This window comes from Orbicella franksi, chromosome 4, assembly GCF_964199315.1.
Source record: "Orbicella franksi chromosome 4, jaOrbFran1.1, whole genome shotgun sequence".
NCBI classification, from domain to species: Eukaryota; Metazoa; Cnidaria; class Anthozoa; order Scleractinia; family Merulinidae; genus Orbicella; species Orbicella franksi.
The window spans coordinates 14179702-14206557 of record NC_138148.1 but is presented as its reverse complement, the minus strand read 5'-3'; the positions used below and the strand labels follow the sequence as shown (position 1 = coordinate 14206557).

At 38.6% G+C, this 26856-nt stretch overlaps 1 protein-coding gene across 5 annotated transcripts; it reads left to right on the top strand.

Annotated features, from left to right (window-relative positions):
• The first annotated feature begins 373 nt into the window (after positions 1–373).
• On the top strand, positions 374–26856 carry LOC145483499 (uncharacterized). 5 transcript variants are annotated; one of them, XM_081462020.1, is made up of 9 exons: positions 374–1029; positions 10045–10083; positions 13781–13975; positions 15622–15708; positions 19011–19166; positions 20966–21728; positions 22170–22588; positions 23350–23550; positions 23843–26856. In XM_081462020.1, the coding sequence occupies exons 3-9, from the start codon at positions 13814–13816 to the stop codon at positions 23972–23974; spliced, it is 1920 nt and encodes a 639-aa protein (XP_081318146.1). In that variant the 5' UTR covers positions 374–1029; positions 10045–10083; positions 13781–13813; the 3' UTR covers positions 23975–26856. The 5 variants fall into 5 exon arrangements, with proteins under 5 accessions (XP_081318146.1, XP_081318145.1, XP_081318148.1 ...); XM_081462019.1 differs by lacking the exon at positions 374–1029 and adding an exon at positions 8672–9958; XM_081462022.1 differs by lacking the exon at positions 374–1029 and adding an exon at positions 8673–9793.

The window sequence follows — 26856 nt, the reverse complement described above, 5'->3', positions numbered from 1 at the left end:
AGCGCTGAGGCAGCAATGGTCGATTAATTTTAGCTTTATTGACGGTTTTTCTATAAGCAAGCGTCTTTTCTCTCTTTCTTTGTCATCGCTCTCTTTTTCGAAAAGATTTCTGAGAGCTCTCTAGTGTAAGCCTGGAAGTTACACCGTGTTTTGATTTGAACAATTCAGGTCTGACTACTCAAATGCGTTCATTGGCACTTCTTGTAGTCTAGAGCGAGTGAAAACGGCAAGCGACGGCCGATGGTAAAACTCCAGCGCCAAACAATGGTTAAAAATATTGGAAGAGTATTAAAAAACAGGGTTATTTTCATACTGACGACGTATTTTTACCAAGTTTCCACGTGTTAACTTCTCTGGAGTAACAAATTTGAATAATTGACCAAACGAGAGGAGTCCGCTATTAACATGCAAGGAAGAAGATTGTTGAATTAGTTTGCCAATTAAACCAACAAGAAAAACGCTCGATTGGGAGGGTTTCATTACGCCTGCCAGTCATCCATAAGCGACAAGAAACCAAAATAAACAAATTTTACACCAGCTGCCTTCTTGTTTTCGAAATATACCCTACAAGTTAATCTGCCCAGTGTTACTGACGTCGAAATAATTTTCTACATGATTTGGTTCTTTCCGTACTTTGCGCAATATAGTGTTCTGATTATCGAAGACGACAAGTAACAAATGTTTTTCTAGCAATCTGTCGAATCAGGCACCGGATACGACTAGAAAAAATTACTTTGATCAGCGAAAAATCAACTGAAGTGTAAACTAACAGTTTGATCGCCAAAAGCTTTCATCAAGTGACGCCTCCTTGAAAACGAGGGCAGTCTTAATACGTGGTCCAATACGAATCTTACTGGAAACAAAAGAAGCCGTTTCGAGGCTTAGGGAAATAATATAAGATAGCTATTTCGTTCCCGAAGCCTCGCGATCAAGTGGAAATTTGGTATTATTGCTGATGTATCCATGACGACTAAACACTCACTTATCATGTTGTGACGGTGAGAATCCATTTGGCAGCCGTGGTGAAAGGTGGGTTTTGTAAACTGTAAGACGTACGTACGATAAAACTAATAAGCAAATGGGTTTTTTGCTTCGTTACTCGAAGGAAACTAACAGATATAATGTATTATGGTTTTCCGTATGAAACCAAGTCGATTTTCAACTCTGTCCTATTTTTTTCAGTGTCCTTCAGCTCGTAGTCTGCGAGTTTTACTGCACTTTAGGTTTGCCTTGGTTTTGTTCAAAATTCATATCTAGAACAAATATTGCATTCTGGCAACAAACGACGTTGTTTTACGGCGGAAACTGTTTGATCATGAACCATGCATCCATGAGACGGACAACTGATATCCCGGCGAACAGAGAAAGAAAGAAAGATTATTTAGCATTTTTAATAAGTCAACACTCAAACAGGGCAAAATTTAACAGATCAGCTGCCTTGGGGATTAAAAAATAACCATAGCGAAAATAGAAAAAAATAAAAGTTCTTGTTGGGTTATCCTCTTATAAACTCGGTCGTATTCATGATAAATACGAGCGGGCTTGTTTTATACAATGCACAACCGATGATAACTAAAGGCCATCTGCTTTGATGAATCCCTATCTTAACTGAGCACCGACCAAGTGTTTCGTGCGTGAAGCAGCAGGAGCTTTGTGTCTTCAGCGAAAGACTGCTCACCAAAACAATATCACCCTTATCAAACTTGTGTTAAGCAAATGCGTTTAATTTCGTGTCATATTCTTCCAGTTTGCTTTTCAATGTTTAAATTTACGTTGCACGATAAATACAAGCCTGTGAACCTTTCACAATCAATTGGAGGTTACAAAACCGATCTCTAAACAAATGACAAAGATATAGTGAAATTAAATACCCAAAAGCAGTGGTTATAAGCAGCCTTCAAGGATTATAAACTAAAATTAATGTATAGACTGGTTCTATGCTAATGTGTTTTCATGGCTAATATTTTTGCTTCTCTTGCGTCCGAGGTGTAATTTGTTTTTTCATTCGTGTCAAGTTTTAGATCTGGGACAAATCGATGGCGTTCGCGATTATTTTTCGACCTTTGTGAAAGCAATTAAAGCAAAACACAACTTCTCGAGACATCTTCATCTCAGAATGTTTTTTGGTCGCTATACTACAATATTTAATTGACAACGTGCTGCGGATTTTCAACGTTTGCAGTCGTCACCCTCTTCAAGTGTTCCACAACTAGATTGTTGAGGAGAAATTCGCTTATGAGAAAATACACAAAGGATAAAATATATTAAGAAAAAAAATCGGTCATTTGTCATATAAAGCCTCGGAAAACCAAAATAACTGCTATTAATTACGACTACTCCAAAGATCCTTAATTTTTTTTTTTGTTTGTTTTTTTTTTTCGATTAATTGGAATTTTGTCGACTGGAGTTTTCCATGTTTTTATTTTTTATGAAAGAAATTGTGCCAGAACATTCTATTCACAACGTTTCTTCAAGAGACCAAAACGTTTTTACGCTTATTAAATCCGCTAGAAGTAAATTCAAAAACTCACAGTCATTCTCGCCAAAACGTGAATATAAAATTATTATATGTCAGAGTTACGAATTCATTCAAGAACATCGCCATGAGCAAAAAAAATGTTACGCAAAATTTGTGTTGCCATTTGTTAAGATTAATAAGCAAACCTTTCCATTTATATGTCGCGTTGTGAGAGATAATGAGCGCAGTAAAGATAAGCTGGAACCATTTAAGTTTTCTGTAATTTTTTCGTGTTGGTCTGATTACCCTGTGAATAAAAAACATGCTGAATTATTTATACAAACGTTAATATTGAAGTCTTGCTCTTAGTGACTTTTTCTCAATGTATTTGTCCTGAGCGTATCAGGTTAACCAACTGCTTGATAGATTTTTCCCCTTTTTTAACTTGTGACCGCACTTTAAGCTTATTACTAGAGCCAAGTGATTTGTCTATTTAAAAACAAGTAGTTTGTCACATTGTTGACACCACGTCGAACGAGGAAAAAGCAATATTTTGTCGAATTTTGGATAAGCCTGATACAGATACTTCTGCAGTAAACATGCCATTTAAAGATGGTGCATGAGATTTCACAAACCTTTTCAGGCATGATTTACTACGTTTAGGAATTTATAACAATTGATTTGATTCAACTGCCTATCTAACGTTATTGTCGTCTATTTTCGCTCGTATTTGCTTGTTGCATTTTCCAGTCAGTCAGTTACTCAGTCAGTCGCTCGGTTGCATGGTCGCTCGGTCACTCGGTCGCTCAGTCGGTCAACCAATCAGCCAGCCAGTCAGTCAGTCAGTCAGTCAGTCAGTCAGTCAGTCATTCATTCAGTCAATCAGTCAGTCAGTCCGTCCGTCAGTCAATCAGTCAGCCAGCCAGCCAGTCAGTCAGTCAGTCAGTCAGTCATGCAGTCAGTCATTAAGTCAGTCAGTCAGCCAGCTAGCCAGCCAGCCATTCAGTCGTCAGTCAGTCAGTCAGTCAGTCAGCCACTCAGTCACTCAGTCACTCAATGGCTGAACAAGTTCATATAAAGTTTTGTAAACAGTCGTTAAACGTTCCATGGTAAACAGAAAATATTGCTTGCAGAGCAGAGCTTGGGAGGTACCCTTTAAGCATGGACATAAAAGCATCAATCTTCAGCTACTGGCAAAGATTGAAGCATTCCACTAACAACGTTTTGTTACGAGAAGCATTTCAATATTCAAAAAAACATACAACTTTCTTTGACATTCAACAGAATGAAGAAATCAATAAAAAGTGTAAAATAAAAGAACCAGCAACCCAGCAACACATCAAGAATGCACGATTAGTTATAAAGAAAACACTCAAGAATCAGTATTTACAGAACTGGCTTGAAACCCAGAATAGGTCATCAACAAGTTCAAGAGAGAATTCACACAAAAGGAAGTTAAAAATAATTATCAATTTGAAAACTACCTGACATTAATTACAAAGCCAGCACACAAAATTGGCCTAGCAAGTCTTAGATTAGGATGTCATGCATTACGAATACAAACTGGCAAATATGGAAATAGGGGAGCATTAATCCCAGTAGAAGAGCGAACGCGTTTAGTATGCAAAGAAAACTGCATACAACATGAATAGCATTTCTTGATTTATTGTCGGGGGTATACCACATTAAGACGTGAGCTGCACTCGCATATTTCAAACGCCGATACCCATTACCCCAGTTTAAGTGATAACGAGAAGACGAAGTATTTACTTAGAGCAGAAAGCACGGTAAATATCTCCATTTAATGTTTCAAAAAAGAAAAGAGATTCTCAATTCACAAAAGTAATTAGCACTATGAGTTTCCCAATTTATTGTATACGGATATGGTAAATATCATTTTGTACTGTTATTAGTTAACGTTGAAACCTTTATTGTAACTAGACCAATACCTCCCTTTGGAGAGTAAGGCGCAATAAAGATATACTATTACTATTACTATAGTCACTCATTCACTCAGTCACTCAGTCACTCAGTCACTCAGTCACTCAGTCACTCAGTCACTCAGTCACTCAGTCACTCAGTCACTCAGTCACTCAGTCACTCAGTCACTCAGTCACTCAGTCACTCAGTCACTCAGTCACTCAGTCACTCAGTCACTCAGTCACTCAACCACTCAGTCACCCGGTCACTCAGTTACCCAGTCACTCAGTCACTCGGTCACTCGGACACTCGGTCATTCGGTCACTCGGTCACTCGGTCACTCAGTCACTCGGTCAGTTGGTCAGTCTGTCAGTCAGTTAGTCAGTCAGTCAATCAGTCAGTCAGTCAGTCAGTAAGTCACTCAGTCCGTGACAATAATAATAATAATGATAATAATAATAATAATGATAATGATAATAATCAATTCTATTTAGTGAGGGTAGCACACAACAGTAATAACTGAAAACCAGTGGCCCTCGCATAAATATTTTCAGTAAGTCAGTCAGTCAATCAGCCAACCAGCCATTCGCTAAGTCAGTCAGTCGGTCGGTCAGTCAGTCAGTCAGGCAGTCAATCAGCCAGCCAGCCATTCGGTCAATCAGTCAGTCAGTCAGCCAGTCAGTCGGTCACTCAGTCAGTCAGTCGGTTAGTCAGTCAGTTAGTCAGTCAGTCAGTCATTCAGTGATTCAGTCATTCAGTCATTCAGTCATTCAGTGAGTCAGTCAGTCAATCAGCCAGCGAGCCATACAGTAAGTCAGTCAGTCAGTCGGTGACTCAGTCAGTCAGTCGGTCAGTCAGTCAGTCAGTCAGTCAATCAGCCAGCGAGCCATTCGCCAAGTCAGTCAGTCACGCAGTCACTCGGTCGATCAGTTAGTCAGAACTCCGTCCCCGATCCTAGCTGGGGTCAGTAACTTTGTGTCCTTCGGGACAGATTAAAATCTCACAGTGGCGCTTTCCACTCACAAGTTGGTCAATATAGCTGGTACCGACGAATTGGTGTTTTTCACATATGAAAATCATCAATGTTTGTGTTTATAAATCACATTTTGCGAAACTAGCATTCTTACCAAAGATTATTCGTAATTCGTAAAAGGTTAAGCGCTGCTAATCATGTCAAAGAAAGGAAAAAAGGTAACTCTTTAGAGATAAGTGCGCGCACGAAAAGTTAAACGGGGAAATCAAGTTGAAATGAAATCAATGAAATCCAGCAGTAGTATTTTCCTTGCTACTTTATGTTTGTTTCTTTTTCCTTTTTTCCGTTTTCACTACACAGGAAAAATGGACAAGAAAGCATGCTCAGTTAAAAATGTACTGCAAAACCCAAGTTTGAAAAAGAGTCCAGGCAGCATTCTGTTGAAAAAAGAGTTTTATTTATTTAACAGACTGCTAACTGAACGCTTAGAGGCTCAATCAACCCGTGATGAACAGAAAGCTACGTATGCAGGAGGTTAAATTCCATGAAAAAAAAAGTATTACAGTTTAAGGTAGTCGAACACCGTTTTTGCGCGTGCCCTGTAGCTTTTATTGGTAATGCGAGGCAGTGCGCGCACAAGCCTTCGCTGTCTGTGCTATTTTTCTTCGCAAATGACACACTGTGTTCTAGATCCTTTGCTAGGATGGTATGACAGAAAAAGTGAAGATCCAAAAAACCCAGCAATTTTTCAGCTTTTCCTTCGTAGCCGAAAGAACTCAGTTAAATGTAGCGCGTGCGAAGTTAGTAAAAAAATCGAGACTGAATACTTTAATGAATCAATCGTCGCAACTACGCCTATTTCTCGAGAACGACTGGCTAGAATTTCAAAACACTTGGCAGGAAAATACTTCAGAAAATAAGTAAGCGGATTATCGAAAAAATCTGAAATTTAGCAGACGAAATTCTAAATATTCCAGTTATCCTTGAACAAAGGGTAATTATAGAGCCGATCTCTTATAATAGAGGAAATCTCTCTGTTAAACTATCATCAGAATAGTGTCAACATGTCAGCTTGTTGCACGCGAATGATCTAAAAATTCGAGCGACAAGATTTTCTGCAAGTAAACACGAAACCCGATCAGTACAGCCCATACGTCAGCTAAACTGTCAAAACACCAAAATCTCGGCAGTTTACCTTGCATCTCGCCATTTTGGGGGGGCGAAAAGATCGAGTCCGTTTGAGAAATGATGAATTAGACACAGTTATGTACAACTTTGTTTAGCCATCTTTCAGTAAACATAATATAAGGTGCTGCCATAATCCTGCGCTTGGGATAATGACGATAATGAAAATGTCGAGAGATGGATACAAAGGTTTTCACCAAGGAATATGAATGATAATCGATTAAGATGAAGTTTACGCAGCGTTGTTTGCTTGCCACATACAGGAAGCAAAAGTACCCTTAGTTCAGAGACTCTCTGATCAATGTGATTTGACGACAGGAGACCGAAATTTTCGCTCGGTGCTATCAATCTTCATTTTTACCTTCACTAGCTTATTATTCAATGTTTGCTGTTTGTATTTGCGGTAATTCGAGCTGCACTGTAACACTAACGCTACGCGGCTTTATCTCCATAATGCTTTGCGAAACGGTTCCACAAAAAAAAAAAGCGGAAATTAAGACATGAGAAATTGAATACCCGGTTTCTAAGATAAACTGTGAATAACTCTATTTACTTATGTTCTGTTGCCTGATATGACGCACATAACTTCTTACAGAAATGTTATTAGTATCGAGCATACGGCTAGTGCTATTTTTGTTGCTTTTTGGCTCGTTTTGCCGTTTAGAGAAGGAAGAATTTTTAACGGTTTAGTTAAAAACATAATTGCATGTGTTGTATTCACAAATTTCCAAGACACACTGAATTATATTCTTTTCAATATCTCAGCCTCGGGTTTATTCTTAAAATATTCTTAAAATTTCGCAAATTTCAGCCTCGATATTCTTATAAAACATATTCTTAAAAAAAAAATACAAGAATGTAATTGTTATTATTTAAGTATGATTTTTAAACGGGGATTAATTGACAGCTGAAAAGTGGTCCAAATTTCAACAGTCAGCTGTGAAGTGCCGCGCTTTTGAACTGGCGGCTGTGATTTGCAAAATTGTCGATGGCTGAGAAACTGGTTGAAATATATGGCTGAGACATATTTTGCTGATAGCCGGATTCAAATGAATGACACGAGCGCGTGGCTCTTTTAATGGCGGATTACAATTTATGCGAAAGCGATTTTTAAATAATTTGAAGGGGTATTAAAATATTAACCTTTAGTCCTAAATTAAGTATCCGCGAAAACTATTGAAGGTAAAAAAAAAATCAGGAAGGTAGAAAAATCTAGATTGAAAACATCTATATCAAACATCCTACTGCGACATATTGTTTTCTTCAAGTGAACAGCTGCAAACAACATGGCTCGCAAGTCACGCTCGAGGATCAAACTACTACTATTGTTGCCAATCTCAACGGATGCGTCATCGGTAAAGGGCAATCTTTGTTTACAATATTTTCCTCATTAGCAGAAGCGATTCAGTTCTGATCAAGCTACACAAATATCAGCTCTGAATGTTGAAAGAGCATGGCATTATTAACTGTTCCAAGTAATTTGAACCCGATGCGTTGAATACGTTTTGATTAAAAACTCAAAATTTTAAAAGGGCATGTATGAGCTTCATTAGCGCTTTTTTTCAACCCGGAAATTTTGTAGTTTTTGAAAGCCAATTTCTAAATGAATATCACACCTAAAGGGCAAAAACTATGAACAATTACTAAGTTTCACAAGCTTTTCAAATGTTTAGTGTCAGTTCGTATCATGTATGATCCCTTCTCTGCGATAAGTCCTATGCTACTGAGTAAAAACGCTTAGTTTCATTTTGTGACAAAACGCACAAAAGCGTAAACTAAATTAAGACAAAGGTGTTTGTTTATTGGATTTCACTTCATTTACTGACCATAACTGCGAACACGTACTTGGATCTATCATTTTCGGTAGTTCCGTTTGAAAACAAAATTTCTTTGTTACTATATATATGCAAATTGACAATACGGCAAGAGAGAGCCAAAAAACCTCACAGTGTCTTCAAGCTAGACGACCAGTTATCATTAAATAGAGCCATCTCTCACTTTCTACATAACAAAATTTTAATTTTCATTTTAAATTCTTTATTGTGGAAAGCTGCTCTTAGTGTGATTAATCATCTCAGTTCATTCTCATTCGACGGTACTTAGGAAGTGTTCGGTGAGAAAAGCAAAAAACAACTTTCAGATATTTTTATGCGAGTGAATGTTCCATTTTAAGCAAGTGAGTTAATCTTGAAGGCTTTGGTAGGAAAACAGTTAGTTTTGACTAAGGGCGGGTTTTTCTGATGGAACAATCCATGTGGGTGATAAGTTAATAGTCGATTTGCTTGAAATTTGGCCCAATTGCATCGATAATAAAACAGCATTTGACAACTACGTATTTAGCTCATTAAAGTGGCAGAAGAAGGCATAACATATGTCAATATAAACTCTATATTGATCGGAATCAATTCGAGTCCGGTAAGAGGCCGTCACCCGATCTCTACGAACGCGTGGGAGTATTTACAAAACAGGACTTTTCTGCGGAAAACTTAAAACCTCAAGACCCATATTTTGAAAACATAGAGCTAAAATTTCAAGGGTGTGATGATAACCTTCTTGCTTTAGGAGTGGTAAGAAATGTTTTATTTGCGTAATTAAATGTTAGCTGTAAGGTGTCGGTTGTTCATTAGCATGTTCGTTGCCTAGTGACGGTGCAATACGAAACGCGGCATCAATTAGTTCATCGACTGAGAATAAATATCTGAACCTGTTAAAAGCCGTGAAAATTGAAATTTGAGGAGGAATAAATGTGAGCTGGACATGTTGTAGATACTTACAATCAACGTTTTTCATTTTGTTACATCAATAGCTTCATAATTGTCCCAAAAACCCAGTACTTATACGATGACCAAGTATGTGCAAAGGCTTAGTATCTTTCAGTCTTTTTTTCCTTTCAGCTATGAATCCTGTATTCTTTATTCAACCCTATATTGTTGCCATCCTGTGTGCTTCAATAGCATAAATTAGAGGTCGGCAGCTGTAATTTATGCTAGCGAAAACAAAAAGCATGGCAGGCTGCAAACCGTAAGTAAACCGTCAACAAACTACGAGAGGCGGCGCACAAAAAAAAGAAAACACATCAAGGGGAGTTCCATTTGTATCCAGAGAAGAAGAAAAAGCTTTAAAAGGAAATTTCCATTTATTCCTCACGGGGCCAGCTGAACCGAGGAAAGCTTATTGATATTATTAGTCCAAAAAGACAATAGCCATTGCTTCGATGCGTGCGTTGGTTGTTTTCAATCTATCTGTCAAAAGTGCAGGTGAATCAATAAGATCTTTTCATATTATCTTTGGCTAATAGTTCCGTCGGATGAAAATGCAAGTGATGACTCGGACACTGAATCTTTGCACCGGCAGAAGCGACTTAACCGATGACACTTTTAAACAGCGCTAAAAACGATACTCATCCCAGTGGCTTTAAGACAGTAAGCAGGCACGAAGCTTCTTTAACTCTTAATCTAAATAATTGATAATGTAATGCTATATTACTTTCTTTCCCGTTTAATTTCAGGGCATTTTTCTTGAAGCTATCGACCGCACAGGCGGACAGGTAGGATTTCGTGCATTTTTGTGTAAGATGTTTTATAGATGTCTATAGAGCAAGAAATGAGACAAACGTACGGCATTTCGCGCGTATTTTTTAGCCTTAACAAGCGCCCGCCAGCGACAAGAAGGCAATACCGATTTGTAGTGAGATAGAAAAATTAAATTAAAATGATAGACAAGTTCATATTAAATGCAAATACACACTTCTTCTCCGGACACAAAGTTGGAATGATGAATTTCACAATTCAGTAAATTAAAAATGACGCTTGAAAAAAGCCCTGCCACTACAAATTTTAACCAGAAAACATCACTGACCGGATTCGTTATTACTGAGCTGCAGAGCTTTCTCGTCTTGGTGATCGGCAGACTGAGTTATCGCCCAAACACTGCAAAGTTGTTGAAACGTATTTGTTCCGTTTCTGAAACGCTGGTCAGTCATTTGAAGTTCGAAAGATTAGTTTTAACGGGAGTGAATCATAATTTCCGAGTAAGGTTGCCCGAGCACAAACAGATATTTCGCAATACGGAAATGGTAGCTTAAAATACACTGTTTTCTGTTATGCCATATAATGACCTATAGTCATACCATACTGTAGCATAGAAAACAGTGAAATCAATGACGAAATTCATATGTTTAATCACCGTGTGAAACTGAAAAAAAAGACGAAAACCGTTCGTTAACAAAGCCACCGTCTTGCTGTCGATTTTTTCCTAGCCGGGAGGGTTAATATAATGAGTAAGCAATAACTTGAACCTCACACAGTAGTAAGTAACACTAGAGAGAGTTTAATTTACACTTCTAATAACGCAAGCGAAGACGTTTTCCAGGACATCAACATATTTTGTTTGCCTTAAAAGCCATGGTAACAGGATATGTTAGACGTCAGTGCAAAAGACGAACTCACTTTTCTGTCAAGTAAGTCAAACCAGAGTTCCTATTGAACTGAATTTTGCTCTCGAGAAACGATGCAGCGATGAAGACGGTAGTGGAATCAGATGAAAACCTCTTCTCATAGCAAGCTTAGCCGGAATTTTTCTTTCTTTCTCACCGAATCGAATTTAATAAAGGCTTGCTCTTTTTACCATCATAACTTGACGCAATAAATTAAATCTGACAACATAATAAACAATTGCGTTAACTGCCGTTAATTCTGACTAATTTTGAAAATCTCTTCTATGTCCTCCGGCACCGACAGAAAATGATGTTTGTACGCGCGTGTATCGAAACATCCGCGCGCGTCGCCAGCTGTATAAATACGCGCGTGATGTTTAAGGGGGTGTTACATGGGAGTTGTTATTTACTGGCTGGTTAAGTAAATACTAGCTCTTATAACGTGTAATTCAGGAGTTCTGTTGATAGCTGACTTGCAGGTCGAAACACTCTTCGCTTCTCTCGCTAATGACGGAGAGCTAAGGCAATATCCGTGTTCTTTGAGGTCCAAGGGAGATAGCTAGCTCAGAATAATGTTGACGAGAAAACCTACCGAGGGAGATCGGTGATATACAGCGTCTTCGGCGATATTATAGTACACTTCATCTTCTTTTAATTTTCTCACAACAAGAAACTAACATACACTCTTTTCTTTTTTATAAGAATACTTTTTTCTGGCCGAAGCTCAATGTTCTTATTTTTCTGCGCATTTTAGGCTGAGAACATTATTGTAAATATTCTTAGATTATAGCGTATGACATTTCTGTTTTCGATTGTATTTGGTGTCTGGATGGTGTTAAAGTAATTTTGGAGCCAGCCTGCAGGCATTTATGCCTGATATCACGCACATAACTTCTTGCAGAAATGTTATTAACATCGAACGTACGGCTAGTGCTGTTTATTTGTTGCTTTTCAAATGGCTATTTTGCCGTTCAGAGAAAGGAAGAATCATGTACGGTTTAGTTAAAAACATGTAATTGTATTGTATTTTTTCAACACACAAAATTATATTCTTTTCACCAATTCAGCCTAGGGGTTTATTCTTAAAACATTCTTAAAATATTCTTAAAATTTAGTAAATTTCAGCCTCGATATTCTTATAAAATGCATTCTTATAAAAAAGAAAGAGTGTATAGCCAGGTAAGCAAATGATTTAAAATAAATGGCAATTTCTCATCGTGCTTTCCGTGATTAATTTTCATGGTCAATGTAAGGAATCCAGATTCCAATCCCGATCGCGCGCGAGAAAACAACTCGTTTAAAAATTGATCAAGGTGGTTTTGACATGGGTTGACGGAATTTAAATTCCCTGATTATGAAGTGCAAGAGTAAAACATTTGATGAAGGTTGCCGTGGAATATCGAGGGTTAAATTACTCAGTGATCAGACTGGATAAACCTTGTAATGACTCAGCTTGTTTTGAAAAATTCCGAGTAGAATATTACGTTAGTTTTATAAATTCCGCTTCCGAACTTTTATGTTTACTCATTGTGCGAACTCTGGTTTAATGTGAACGCGGTTCTCGGAATCAAATTTAAATTTCTCGCATTTTTGATTCGCATTCGTCAAGGGTTAGTTGAAATAAATTTGCTTGTTATTGTGAAAAATCAACGTGACATCAGTTTGAAAAGCGCATATCCTCTCTTGTCGATAAATCAGTTGGCAGTCTGTTTTGTTCGGAGTATCTGACGATCCCCAGCTTGTTTTGACAGCGCTATGATGCAAGTCATCATCATTGAGGGGGCAGATCCATAAAAACTGACGTCAATTTGATGAAAAGCCTGCTAATGTAGCCGGCTCTTATCGCTGCTGGCCGAGTAGGTGTTAAGCGCGAAACTGAGCAAAACGCGAAAACCGGCCAAGAGCGACGACAAGCAGCTGTATTCCCAGGAGATTTGATAAAGAGAACGAAGGGAAGTTCACCTGCTTGTTTTAGTGACAACAATATCCCGTACAGTCCATATTGAGCGCACTAATTTTGTGTCGAAAGTAAGTCTAACTTTTGTTATCTCGGAGATTTCCACGAGGGGCTAATCGGAGTCCGTTATCAGTTAATCAGTTTGGGTTGGTTGGATTGAGTTGTTTTTTTCTTTGTTTGTGTGTTTTAATGCGAATCTTATCATGAGGATAAGAGATTCTCCGTCTTTCTCAGAAAGTTTTCTCCGGGTTTTCCGCTTTTCTTCCCTCCACAAAACCAACATCTCCAAATTCCAATTAGACCAGGATAGGGGAGCCGCATGAAAGCCAGCTAAGACTGATATAGCTTCCTCTCTAGATATTATAAATTTAATGCGAAGAACCGGCGTCAAATTGGATTCCAGCGGCGTGGTTGAATTTTTATAATATAACTGTTTAATTGATTAATATTCAAGAATATAGCATGCAGTATTTTAGCTAACTCGACGGAAATTTTGACCGTACAAACCGCAGTGACGTGACGGTTTTAATTCAGTGGCTTCAGTATGTGGTTCTTGTTCTTTGAAACACTTCACAAGAACTTAACAGTAAAATGGCAAACATAACGCGTAAAAAATATTTCTAATATGTCGTAATTAAATACCTAAATTTAAGACATAAAGGATAGCGGACTCTTCTTGGCAGAACGAAGTTAAACATAGCTACAGAAGCAAGCATTTTAAAGGATCTACCGTCCAATGAAAAACTTGGAAAGTCAGTGTAAGTCAAATACCGGTCTGAGCTAAGGTCAGCAAGAATTCCCAAGCATGCCTACCGTGGAAACTAATATTTTAATATTCTTATCTACTTTTAGAAAACAAGGAATACAACTGAACTAGATTTGACCATGTGCAGCAAGAAAACCAGCGGTATAGCCCTCCTTGTTATCGGCTTCATATTAGTTGCACTAGGTGTCATCATTGGATTAATGTTACCAAATAAAGCGCAGACGACGGTGGAGGACAATGTGTGTGTGGACAGTAAGGACAGCCCTGGATACGACAGATGGGTAAGTCTGTGCCAATCTGTTTACAAAAAAAAACAAATAAAGAAACAAACAAAAAAAATTACTAAAATTATTACCTCTCAAAATCTTGTATGGGTATAATAGTATAATTATTGAGTTTTCAAGTGGTTTCCTCCATTTTAGACATTTTTTTTTTTCATTTCCACTTGCTTTAAAAGAAATAACGCTTTAAATGAGTAAAGAAATCACACGATATTGACGGGGGCGGAAGGGGGGATCCGGAAACCGCAAAACCGCACAGAGCGTAATATCGCATCGAAATTTACCAAAATACCGAAACCATAGCAACAAATGTGCTACATGCCGTCATCGGTACTTCAGGTTGGCTATTCAATAAGAAATACAACCTTATTTATTTCTGGCCTTATTATCATGCTCTCTGACAATTCGTAAACTGAGAAGACCAATATATAATTGACGCGTTTTCGTGGGACAGACTTCGTTACGCTGCCATAGAACTAAGTGCACTCGCGCACGCAAGAATGCTGCTGGCTTAGCCAATGAAAAAACCCCGATGTTTCCAACTTCAACACGGCAAACCACTCAAATGTTGCTCAAAGTATGCTTTCCGTGATTTTTTTCTTTTTTGAGGGAAAATTCGTCAAGATTCTAGTTTCCCTCAGATATCCCGAGCACCAGCTCGGAACAGCCATTGCTGTGGTCGCAATTGGACTGAATCACCAAACATTATGAAAACTGCAAACCACTTAGTCTTTTAAAACCGAAAACCGCAGGTTATAATAAAACATTTCCGCAAAACCGCACCAAAAATAACGCAAAACCGCAATATCATTCATCATCATTTTTCATCATTTTATTTCTTCATAAAATCTACATTTTACAGTTGGACTGGCCCGCGAATAGCCATGCTAGTCTAGGCGGGCCAGTCTATCAATAGTTTCAAACGATTTATTATTATTATTACTTTTATTACTATTATAGAAAAATAAAAAGTTGGGAAAAAAAGTGATTAAAATAAAAAGAAAAAGTGGGAAAAGAATGAGAGTTAATAGCAAACCCTCACGCCTCCTCGATATTCGTAACTTAAGAAAGCATTTTAACAGGTTGAAGTTGGTTGTAGTCCTCTAAAAGTGTTCCTGAGTTCACGTGAGCGTTTTTTTTTTAAATCAAATCTGATAGTTCAGTTGGAAGTTCTCAGAACTGGTCAGCGTCAGTCGTCATCTTATCAAAAGACCTCTATCACGAAAAACAGCAGCTACTATGAACAGCAACAAAACCAAGAAGATAGTTTCTATGGGGATATTTGCTCGTTGCTTTTAGGCTCCGTCCAAACTACGCGCGGGGAATTTGAAAACGGAGCTTTATTTACCGTCCACACTAATCCGTCACGCTCTGCAAACCGGAGGAATTTGAAAACGCCGACTTTGCGTTTTAGTGTGGACAGAAAACATTTTGAAAAGCAAGCTTTTCGAGTTTACAATAACCATGGTATTTCCCTGCCTGAGTTTTACTCGAACACAAATCCAAAATGACCGGTTATTTTTGCGTTTTCAAATTTCTCCGGCGTAGTGTGAACCGAAAACATTTGATGCGTTTTCAGCGTGAAACCTACGTTTTCAAGTTAGGTAACACTAGCTGATACTGACGTGTTTTTGTTTGATATCTAGGAGGGTCCAACCGACTATATATCAAAAGTTTACATCTGGAACATCACAAACAAGCAGGGATTTCTTTATCGAGGAGAAACGCCAAAGGTACATTCTCGTAAACGAAGATCTGTCTCCTTTTGCCTGTTCCGTGTGGATAAGGGATACATTTGTAAACACTGACATCAGGTCAATTAATAATAACGCATGTTCTATTTATGTCAGGAGCCGAAGCGTCTTAGCTTGATAAATATTTCAGTGTTTATGTATTTGTTTTTAGTTTTAGTGCGCATGGGCATAAACAACCGCCTGACTTGTGCGGACAAAAACACCTCCATGCCGTTACAGACATAATCATGTGGGACCTTAAGCAAAACCCCGACGGCAACGGTAACGAGAACGCTACTAAACAAATGGTCTAACATGAAGCTGAAGAAAACTACAACGGAAACGGGAACGTCGCTAAACAAACGATTTAATCTGCAGGACAATAGCTGTGCACGTGTGTTATAATTCTTGGTACATTTTTTTACCGTCCTCTGCAAAAAAGAAAAAAAAAAAAAAACGTGAAATGACCAAATTCTGCTTTGCCTGGAGAACATGAACCACTACGGCTAATTTTTTAAATCTTCATTTCAACTTTATCGTTTTGTCCCAGAAGTTCAGTTTCGTGAAGTTTTGACAGTGATGAACAGAGTAAATGACTTTAGAGTATCGCGGGATTCGTAGGTACAATATAATAATAATAATAATAATAATAACGATAACGATAACGATAACGATAACAATAATAATAATAGTAATAATAACAATGACTTTTTTATCATGTCAGTTACATCTAGCAGTGGAGAATCCCCATTGCTAATAGGGTACAAAAAATAATATACAGAAAAGTCCTATAAAGAAATTAAAATTATGAGTTACAAAGATGACAGCCACTACGTCCATCTAGGATGTTGCCTAGATCTAGTCTCCGTACGTGGGTGTTAAACTGCTTGAGATTTATCGCCGATCTTTCTTTATTTGTTAGTTTGCTCCATAGTCTTGGGCCTAGGTATCGAATAAAGATGTTTTTTAATCGGCGTTGTCCTCGGCGTCGCCGTCGTGGTTACTTAAAGGTGCTCAGTCACGGTATTTTGAGTTATTTTGGCCACATACAAAATTACCTTTAAATGGTAGGAAACCTGAAAATAACAGTTTAGTAAGATAGAAAAACACCAAAGAGATAAAGATAAACCATAAAAGAACAAGGATGGCTAAGAATGGAGAAGATTAACACGGATTATAAACGACGAATTTGAAAAATCAGGCTAAACTTTTCAATATGCGCAAACCGTGACTGAGCTCCTTTAAGCTCCCTAATGAGTAGAACAATGGCTGTGCACGTGCATTATAGGTATTTGTACATTTCTTTGCCATCCTCTGCACATCATCAACTTGAAATGTCTAAGTTCTGCGAATTTTGGAGAACGCGAACGACGGCGACTAATATTTCGTATTTTCATTTGGAATTGAACGTTGGCGTTACATTTTTCGCTTGAGCGAGGTTTGAGACCAATAGGCGCATTGAACAGATCTAGACAATTGCGAAATTCGAAGGTAAAATATAACTTCATTTTTTACTGGGCATTATCCTCGGGGTCGTAAAATGACCAAGTTTTACGTAGTATACGAAACGCGAGCGACGACGGCTAATTTTTCATATGGAATTGAACGCTGCCATTGCATATTTAGCCTGACTACGTTTTTAGAGCCATTGGCATACTGAACAGAGCTAGGCAATCGCGAAGTTGGAAGGTAAAATAGAAATTCATGTTTGACCAAGCGTCGTCCTCGTTATTGCTTAAGCTCCCTAAAATAAATAAGCAATGTTCTACACACACTCTCCTCGGAGAGAATGGGTTGGAATCTATTTTTTCTTATATGGGTTGCCCGTGGATGCAACAAGACGGAGCTCGACTTTCGTGAAATGCCAGTATTTTCATTCTCCGCACCAATTTTCACGGTGTTTCATTGAAATGGAACTTCTGCCTCTGTTGTGTGTTTCTAATGGAGGTCGGAATCTGAGAGGAATCATGGCGAGGAATGTTTTAATATTTTCTTGGAGGAAAAAAGGCTGCGAATTTATGCAGGAATTAACTCTCGTAATCTGCAGTTATAAAAGAGTCAAATCTCGCTATTTTTTTTTTTTACCTCTGGTACATCATTTTGACACAGAAATTAATACCAAGGGACCAAGTAAAATTAGACTTGAGCCTGACTCGACTCATGCTAAAATTTGACTCGATCAAGAAACCGACACAACCGCCTCCAGAAAGAGCTACAAAGCATTCAGTTTCGGAATAAAAGTAAGCTCAACACTTCAGTAAAGTTTCTTACCTTGCATTCAGATCTTGTCCTTTCATACTTCAGTGTACCTGATCTCTCCTGTGCAACTCGATTGTGGTTTTGTCGGTGACAGCTATGAAAACAAGTGTAATCTTGCTTCATTTGACTCGCATAATGCGGAGAATTTTCAGCAAACTTTATTACCTCTGATCTTTCGGTAAGCCTTTGCTCGTTGGTCGCAATTTTCCAGAATATAGAAGAGATTGAGCAAGGAATATTTCCTATGAAAACTCTGTCTCGCTCGCTTAATTTCCACACGCCTCCCATTCAACTCAAAAAGTGAACACCGCCGAACAAATTTTCCCGCCTTTTCATGTACCAGCACTTGGTTGAAATGAAGTGAAATGTTCATCCAGTCGATTGGAGAAATTAGGGACCTTAAGCAAACCACGACGACGACGGCAACGAGAACGTCACCAAACAAAAGATTTAATGAGCAAAACAATAACGTGCTTTTAAATCTTTGTACATTTCAATGCCGAACTCTGCAAAACAACAACGTGAAATGACCAAGTTTTGCGTCGTATACGGAACGTGGAATTCCATTTGGAATTGAACGGCGTCGTTGCATATTTAGCTTAAGCGCTAAGAGCCATGGGTGTAACGAACAGATGTAGACAATCGCGAATTTCGCTTGTAAAAGATAACTTCATTTTTTGTTAGGCGTCGCCCTCGGCGTCGTTGTCGTTGTTGCTTAAGCTCCCTAAATTATTCCAATGCGTTGGATACGGTCTGATTTACTCAGCCTATGGGTCATAAGTTCATTTAACCTTCTGCGCAATTTCACATGATTATTTTTAAACACCAGCAAGTTAAAATGTGAACTGTAACATCCGAGGCTTACTTCAGCTAGAAAACGCTTGTAGCTAACGTTGTCATGTGTTGTCCGAAACTGCGTTACTTGTTCAAAAGCATCGTGAACTTAACTTGCACGACCAATTTCCAAAAAAAAAAAATCCCAAAATATATTTTTGACCGTGAGTTGGTACGTGAGTTGAGTAATAATCGGCTTTCTTTTTTAGCTGGTTGAAAGAGGACCGTATGTCTACAGTATGGTATCAAAAAAAGTGGGCGTAAGATTCAAAAAGGGACAAGTTACAAGCAAGTCATTTGAGCAAGCCAAGTTCAACAAGACGCTAACAGAAAAAGAATGTGAAACATGCCGCGAAGATGACAAGGTTTGTCCATATTTCATAATTTTTTATATGAGATACAGTTAGCGAAGCCGTGCTATCAAACTCAGTACACATGAGCAGTCAGTGCACGAGCGCGTGCACAATAATTCAATGTTGCATGCTCAAGGAGTGAGCATAATTAAATTTGCTTCGGCGGCCATTCCGGATCCATTACATCATCGAGTTAAGATGCACTTCGGAAGTTTGGAGAGCACTCAAGAAGCTAGAGTTGCTCTCGGATGCGTTTCGAACATTTCTTAAAGCTTTTTTTGTGCTCTCCAAACTTCCCCGTGCATCGTGTTAACAAATAGATTCTATGTTGCCGTGCGTCTGTTCGATAATTGATCACAGATGAAGTCAAACTATCGTAAGAACTCATGAACTCATGAATTCATGAATATAGCAAGAACTCAGAACTTAACACGTTTCCACGTCTTCTATTATTAAACTAACGCGCGGCAACGTGGAATCTATCTGTTTTATAAATAAAGAGACAAAAACTTTAAATGATGTCATCTGTACGTCTATCCTCCAATAGATCATAAGTGAAAACCAATCAAAAGGCGAGAATAATATTACCTATCATATAATACCAAACAGGAGATGTTCCATGTTCTCTAATAAACTAATCTACCTCAGTAGAATCCTACTATGTACATTTCGCCGATAAAAGTAAGGGTCTAAACGTTTTCGATCTGTCTGATCATCATCAGAGTGAAATAATATGCATACGCTCAGTGTTCTTATAGTTCAGGTAATGCCAGCTATATAATACCTGTTCGATGTGCTTGGCAGGCCCCGATTGCTTATTAACTTCTGCATGTTCATTAACACGAACCTCGAGGTTGCGTGCTGTTTCGCCAATGTATGTTTGTCCACAAGTACATTTACCTTTGTAAATGACGTTTGACGTGTGACGGGTGTGTGTTTTTGTCTTTTAACTTGAATAAGAACACTGTAAGAACACTATGAGAACACTGAGCGAATGCATATTATTTCACTCTGATGATGATCAGTCAGATCGAAAACGTTTAGACTCATAATTTTAACAGCTTTTTACCTTAAAGTTTTATAGAATTCTACTAGTATACCAATGCAAATGCTGTAATCTGATTGGCTGAGCCACTGAACTCTATCAGCCATTAGTGTGCAGTGGCTGGAGGTCGTGTAAGAAATGGCGACTTTTTTTTCCGTTGTCCCAAAGTTTTAGAGGAACATTTTGATGCGAAAGGATAATTGAATTCCTGAGAAGTCAAAATGAGGGACATTTATGGTTTGTTGACATTTTAAAAAGTTAAAATTATCGAAAAAACTGATCCGCGCGCGCACACAACTTCAATTTTAAATGACAATTCAATCCGAGCGACCTTTTTCAGGCGCAAAGCTTAATAAGACGTCAAGAAATAATTGGAAACCGTTATTTGAAGTAAATTTTAGTAAGAATTCTACTAAAACAATTATATTATTCGCTCTCGATTTCTATGAGGTGATAGTTGATTCGGTCTTCGACCTCATCAACTATCACCTCATAGAAATCTCGAGCTCATAATCTAATTGTTAATTAGAGGTCTAGGAAAACTGTTAGTGGACACGCGAGCGGAACTCGGTGATTGCACTGACAACAGAGCATTGTGTTCACATATACGTGCTCTGTAAATTCCAGTCGTTTGTGGTGAACATTGGTTATTTTATGTCATCGCCTCTTCGGGTTGCTTCTCTCCATAATAAGTGATCAGCACACGAAACACATATATCTTCTCTTGCAGTAATCTGGTGGCTAAAGCAATTGTTTTTCCTTTTAGCTGACGGTGTTAAATGCTGCCTACCTTGGTTTAATGGCAGAAGCTGGAACCGCGGACAACTTTGGCACTGCTTTCATACCACTTGTATTGAACCTCCTATTTTTAGGGCTCAATTCAACAACAAAAAGTCTGGATGCTACTCTACTTGAGATGGGAAAACCTCAAAACATGTTTCATTTAAATCCTACCTACAATCCTGCCTTTGGTTCATGGTTAAATTCCATTCCGAATTTCGCATCTCTTCAAAAAAATTTCACTTTAATAGAGATGAAAGGTTTATATGGCCCACTGCGGAATGCTTCACAATTCGGACCGTTTACAAATCAAGCACTGCTAAGCGAATGTAAAGGTGGTAATTTGACCATAGAATGCGGTCTTTCGATAAATTTTTTGTTCCTTAATACTTCGCTTGCAACGCGAGCAGCAGGGTTTATAGGGAAGCTGTTGTGCCCAGACCCTGCATCGGCTTGCTTCAATACATCAAATTCACAGCTCAACCTTACAACTGTGGGATTATTCGTCAGCGATTTGTCTAAGTATGTGATGTGGTACCTGGACGTCAACAACTACGGGCTAACGACTACTCGTAGCCAGAGTGAAATAACACTTGGTTACCTGATGGAAAAACTGCCATTGCCTGAGTATAAAAACGGGATACCTGTGCCAGGCGCGGTTACCTCACATGCAAAAAAATCAGATGTGAAGACAAGCTCGACGTTCTACACGTGTGAATCCACCGATGGCGAGCGTTTCACTTATGCAGGTAAGCTTAACGTATGTCCACAGACCCTTTATTTTGTCTTGAGTACGTCGAGATCGCAATCAAAATTACTAACCTCAGGGGATTTTAAAGAGCTCGAACGCAAGCTAGAGGGATGGCCCTGGAGTTAGCGAGATGAAGGAAGTTTTTGGAGCTCTTTAAAAACGCTCTTCAAACGGGAGGAATTTGAAAACGCCGACTTTGTGTTTTAGTATGGACGGAAAATATCCTGAAAACGGAACTTTTCTAAAACGATGACGTCACGATAATCATGTGATTTCTCTGCGAGTTTTCCACAATAAACGGTGATTGCTGCGTTTTCAAATTTCAAATTGATGCATTTTCAGAGAGAAACCTTCGTTCTCAAAATTCCTCTAGCGCAGTGAGGACGGGGTCTTAGTCAAAGTGGCTTATTTAATAGTACTTTTGTATTTCTTCTCTTAGCGATAAATGGCCAAGGGCAAGTTGCAAAGGACCTATACCCAAACGCCACTCCTGAACAGCTCAAGATCCGAGGCTACTATACTCAGTTCCCAGGAGTTAAGAGTCTGAAGGCTTGCTCAACCAAGTTCACTCCATTGGCCAACAGCTACGAACTTTTCATATCACAGTTTCTGTTTGCTGTTCCCATAACATACAAAGAAGATGTGGAAATACACGATATCCCAATGCACAAATACGGCCTGGAAAAGTCTGCACTTGAGGTTAATAACGTGACCATATTTACCCGAGGGGTTTTTGACGTCAGCCGGGTTTTCAAAAGTCCTATCCGCATGAGCCTCCCGGGATTTCTCTATGGGGACCCTTCGTTGTATCAGGATTTGAATCTTTCCACGCCAGATGAAGGAAAATATGAGTCTTTTGTAAGTGTTATTTTATCGTGACGTAGTTGTAGTGTTGGGGGAAAACTCTAATATAATTTTTGTGAGTTCGAAAACGGACGAGTGTAAACTGAAAACTAACTTAAGACAGAAGAAAGTGAGGATATTAATTAAATAAGCTAATAAAATTATATTTTGTGGGTAACTGGATCCATTGAGAAGTAGTTTCTACGTTTTAATCACTCCTCCTAAATGCCTTACCTTACCTTCTCATAAAGTTTAATTTCTTTTCACAAAGAGCAAATCCGCGGGACTCAAAACATTGTCACATTCATAACCGGACCAAGTAATAATAATAATAATAATAATAATAATAATAATAACGGTTTAATGATGACTTTTCTACAGAGTAGTTCTACATTCATCATATGCTAACTAAAAATTAAAAATACATATAGATATATCAGTATAATTTACAAGTAAAAATTATGTGGAAAACACGAGTATGTAAAAAATTAATTAATTATGTAGATTCAAAACAATCTAATCTGAGTTCGGCCTTTGTTTTCAAAAACTTAAAAGCTTTCCTCACAAATGTTTTAACATTAGACTCAAGCTTCATGTTATCTGGCAGACTGTTGAATAACCTGGAGGCTGAGTCTTGAAATGTTCCTGTTTCAAAGGGTACAACCAGTTGCGACATAGCACTTGAGCGTAAATTCCTGGTAGTTGGACGTCTCTGTAGTTCAGTTATTTCTACCCACATTCAATGGTTTTAGATAAATCTTTTTTCTCTCTTGCAGCTGAGTATTGAACCGATATCAGGAACTGCCATGCAGCTCAAACTTCGCCTTCAACTGAATGGACAGTTTCTAAAATCAGCATTGCATACAAGTTACCCAGAAACTAAGAATGTGACCTTCGTTGACAAACCGATACCCATCTCATGGGTAGAAACAGAAGCAAGTATTGATCAAGAGAGTGCCGAGGAATACAGTTCACAGGTAAATAAACTGTTGTCTGAAGCGGAGGGCCTGGGGCCGATTCCTGGTCGCACCCAGTAAAAGCATTCAAAACGGTACCAGCTGTAAACTATCTAAGCTTGTTTGTCTCGTCACGCAAGATTACGTGACGAACCCACAGAACGTACGTATGCAGGAGACGAAACCATTAATTTCCCCTTGGACGGGGAGTTCAAGTAACCTTTATTTACCTGCATGTGTTTCAACTGCTATGATTTTGATGATACTAAAAATTCAGTTCTAATTTGATTGTATCTTTGTTCTGTGATTGCAGCTATTTGGAGGACTGCGACTGGCGTGTGGTTTGCTCGTAGCTTTGCCTGTGATTGGTGGAATCTTAGTTATTTTGGGCGTGGCTTTTATTGTACTTGGTGTCAAGAAAGCTGATTCCGTGACTGCAGCGTGAACCAACCTCACGCACTGTACATAGAGCACAGGGAACTTTTGTGATCGTTACATAACACATCCACTCCTTGACTATTACTCCGAAGGAAAAATGAACATGATCACCACATTAGAAAAATTAGTGCAGTCGAACCTCCACTGACGGCCACCTCCTTACAACGGCCACCTTTTTTGTCCCGGCGGACGGTCCATATATTCACTCTTATTCCATCTCTTGACAACGGCCACCAGTCTTCACAACGGCAACGGTCACTTAAGTGCATCCCAACTGCCAAAAAAACCTCTCGACAACGGCCAGTTAATCAACGACTGACAAACAATGTATAAAAAAAACCCCTATTTTTTATTGTAAAAGGTGACGAAACTTAATCTATACCACACGCAGTTGGTCTCTGTTTCTGCTTGGTTTCTGTTTCACCGATATAGTTTGGTTGTCTTACCTATAAGCATTTTAAAAGACAAAAAAGTGTCATATTACGCTCCTACCTGCTCATAAGGCCACCTCTCTACAACCGACACTCTCCTCTGTCCTCAAGGAGGCCGTTGTGAAGAAGTTCGACTGTATTGCTATCATTCCAATAGTTGCTTACCTGGAAACTTTCAGAGTACTTTGCTGCATTGGAACTTAAAACCATTTTTTGGGTTAATGAAAGAAGATTCTGCAAGAGTTAGCTGCGTGTTGTTTTGAGCGAGAAAATCAAGCTAGTTGTTTTTACTGCAAATTGGAAGGCACGGGGCAGTTAATTGAAAAGCTTCTTTCCTTTTCTTAGGGTGTAAATGTTTAGAAAAGACCGTTGATAGATGCAGCAAATGTTTTAATACTTAAAATTCGATTTGACTGTACATTTCATAAAATAATCACTGTCTTTGTGAAAAATTGCTAAATCCAGTTGTTTCTCCTAAGTAAGTAAGAGGTAAGAAACCATTTGGCGTAATGATTTACGCCAAAAGGGAATACCTAACTACATTACAATAATATACATGTAATATAATTATGTCTGGATTTATGAAAGATGTGTTAAAGAAATCGCGCCCTGCTGAAGTTTCCAAAGTAGACGATACAAAAATTAAAAGGAATGCCAATCTTTTTTCCCTCCACTCTCTTATCTTCCATTTCTTGCTCTTCTCTCAGTTTTTTTGTTCTTCGCTTGAAGTGATTTTAAGGCCTTTGGTAGTCTCGAAATCAAGATGCATACGCGTGATTTGGTGCACAGTATTGACACAGTTTTCATAAATTCAGCCACATATACAACTGGTAAAATATAAGATACGAGAATAAGTAAAACAAAGGTAAAATTTTCTAAATGATACGTCTTATGAGAGGGAGCAAGTAAATGAGTAGGTACCGGCTAAAAAGGTGAGTGTGACGGCGGTGGAATGGGTCAGCGGAGAGGCTGATACAATACACCTCTGCCTTAGTCGTTATGGTAACATGTATTGTAGTGGGCGCCCTTAATAATGAGCGACCACTAGGTACCGGGCTATAGAACAAACTAAGTGATTATTGAATGGATTGATAAAGAAAGCCACGTGAAAGATCTCACCATTGTAATGTACATATAAGGTAGTCGCCGATATTTTACAGCAAAAATATGTCACACATCGAAGCAATTGAACGTCTTAAGTGTGATTACGTATCGTGGTTAACTACGAAGTCAATAATTTTTAACCCTCGAATGTTATCTAAAAAAAAAAGAAAAGAAACATGTAAGATAAAAATAAGACAAAGGAGTTCTCCGGTAAACCTTGTAAAATAAGCACAAACATAAGCTCAAAGATTGTAGGAGACCATAACATGAGTTTACAACACAAGAAAGTTCATAGTCTGCGATATTAGGGAGTTCAAGCAATGACAACAGCAACACCAAGGACAGTGCTTGGAGAAAAATGAAACACCAATTTTAGGATGGCTGAAATGTAGAGGAAGCGTTCAATTTCAAATGGAACTACGAAGTGTTTGCAGTCTCACTTTCTCTAAGGTGGACAAAATTTCGTCATTTAACGTTGTAGTTTTGCAGAGAACGAATTACCGATGTATCGAGATTTATAACTCACGTGCAGTGCCATATTACCACACATTAAAAGACTAGTTCTCACCAGCGTAGAGGCATGGGAAGAAGACACATACGCATGCGCAGTAGGGAGCTGTTAAATAGCACCTCGTTTTAGGAAAGTTTCATACTGTATCTCGCTCAACCATATAAATGTAAATATCTCCGTAACGGGTCTTTCTTTCGTTTTGCAATTCAGTCAAGTGCGCATGCGTCTGTAAAGAAGCAGACTGAGAATAAACGTAAACAAGATAACAGAATAAGAGAGTACCTATTACTTCTTTGGGAGGTGCAGTGGCCTCGTGGTTACTGCGCTCGACTCCGGAGCGAGCGGTCCGAATTCGAGCCCTGGCCGCACTTTACTCTCACAGTGCCTCTCTCCACCCAGGTGTATAAATGGCTACCGGCGAGTTTAATGCTGGGGGCATCCCTGCGATGAACTAGCATCCCATCCAGGGTGGAGTAGAAATACTCCTAGTCGCTTGATGCTACGGAAATCCGGATAAGCTCCGGCCTGGTGGGCCACTTGGCTCGTATGCAGACTTTACCTTTACCTATTACTTCTTTCCACCTCCGTAACACTAAAAACATCTCAATATATATTGCAGCATCCTACATTACAGCGTTATTTTGCGACGAGTACATTTTAAATGAAATTATTGAGTAGGAAAGAGTATTGTTAAACAAAGGCCAGCGTGCGAATCTAGATTTTTGCCTGGAATCTTTGCAGTTATATCTAAATTCGTCAACTGTTCTTCGAAAATTAATCATAATTGGTTAGCCTGTTCTTTCAATTAACAAAAATTAAAGCGATACCGGAGCAAAGGGACTG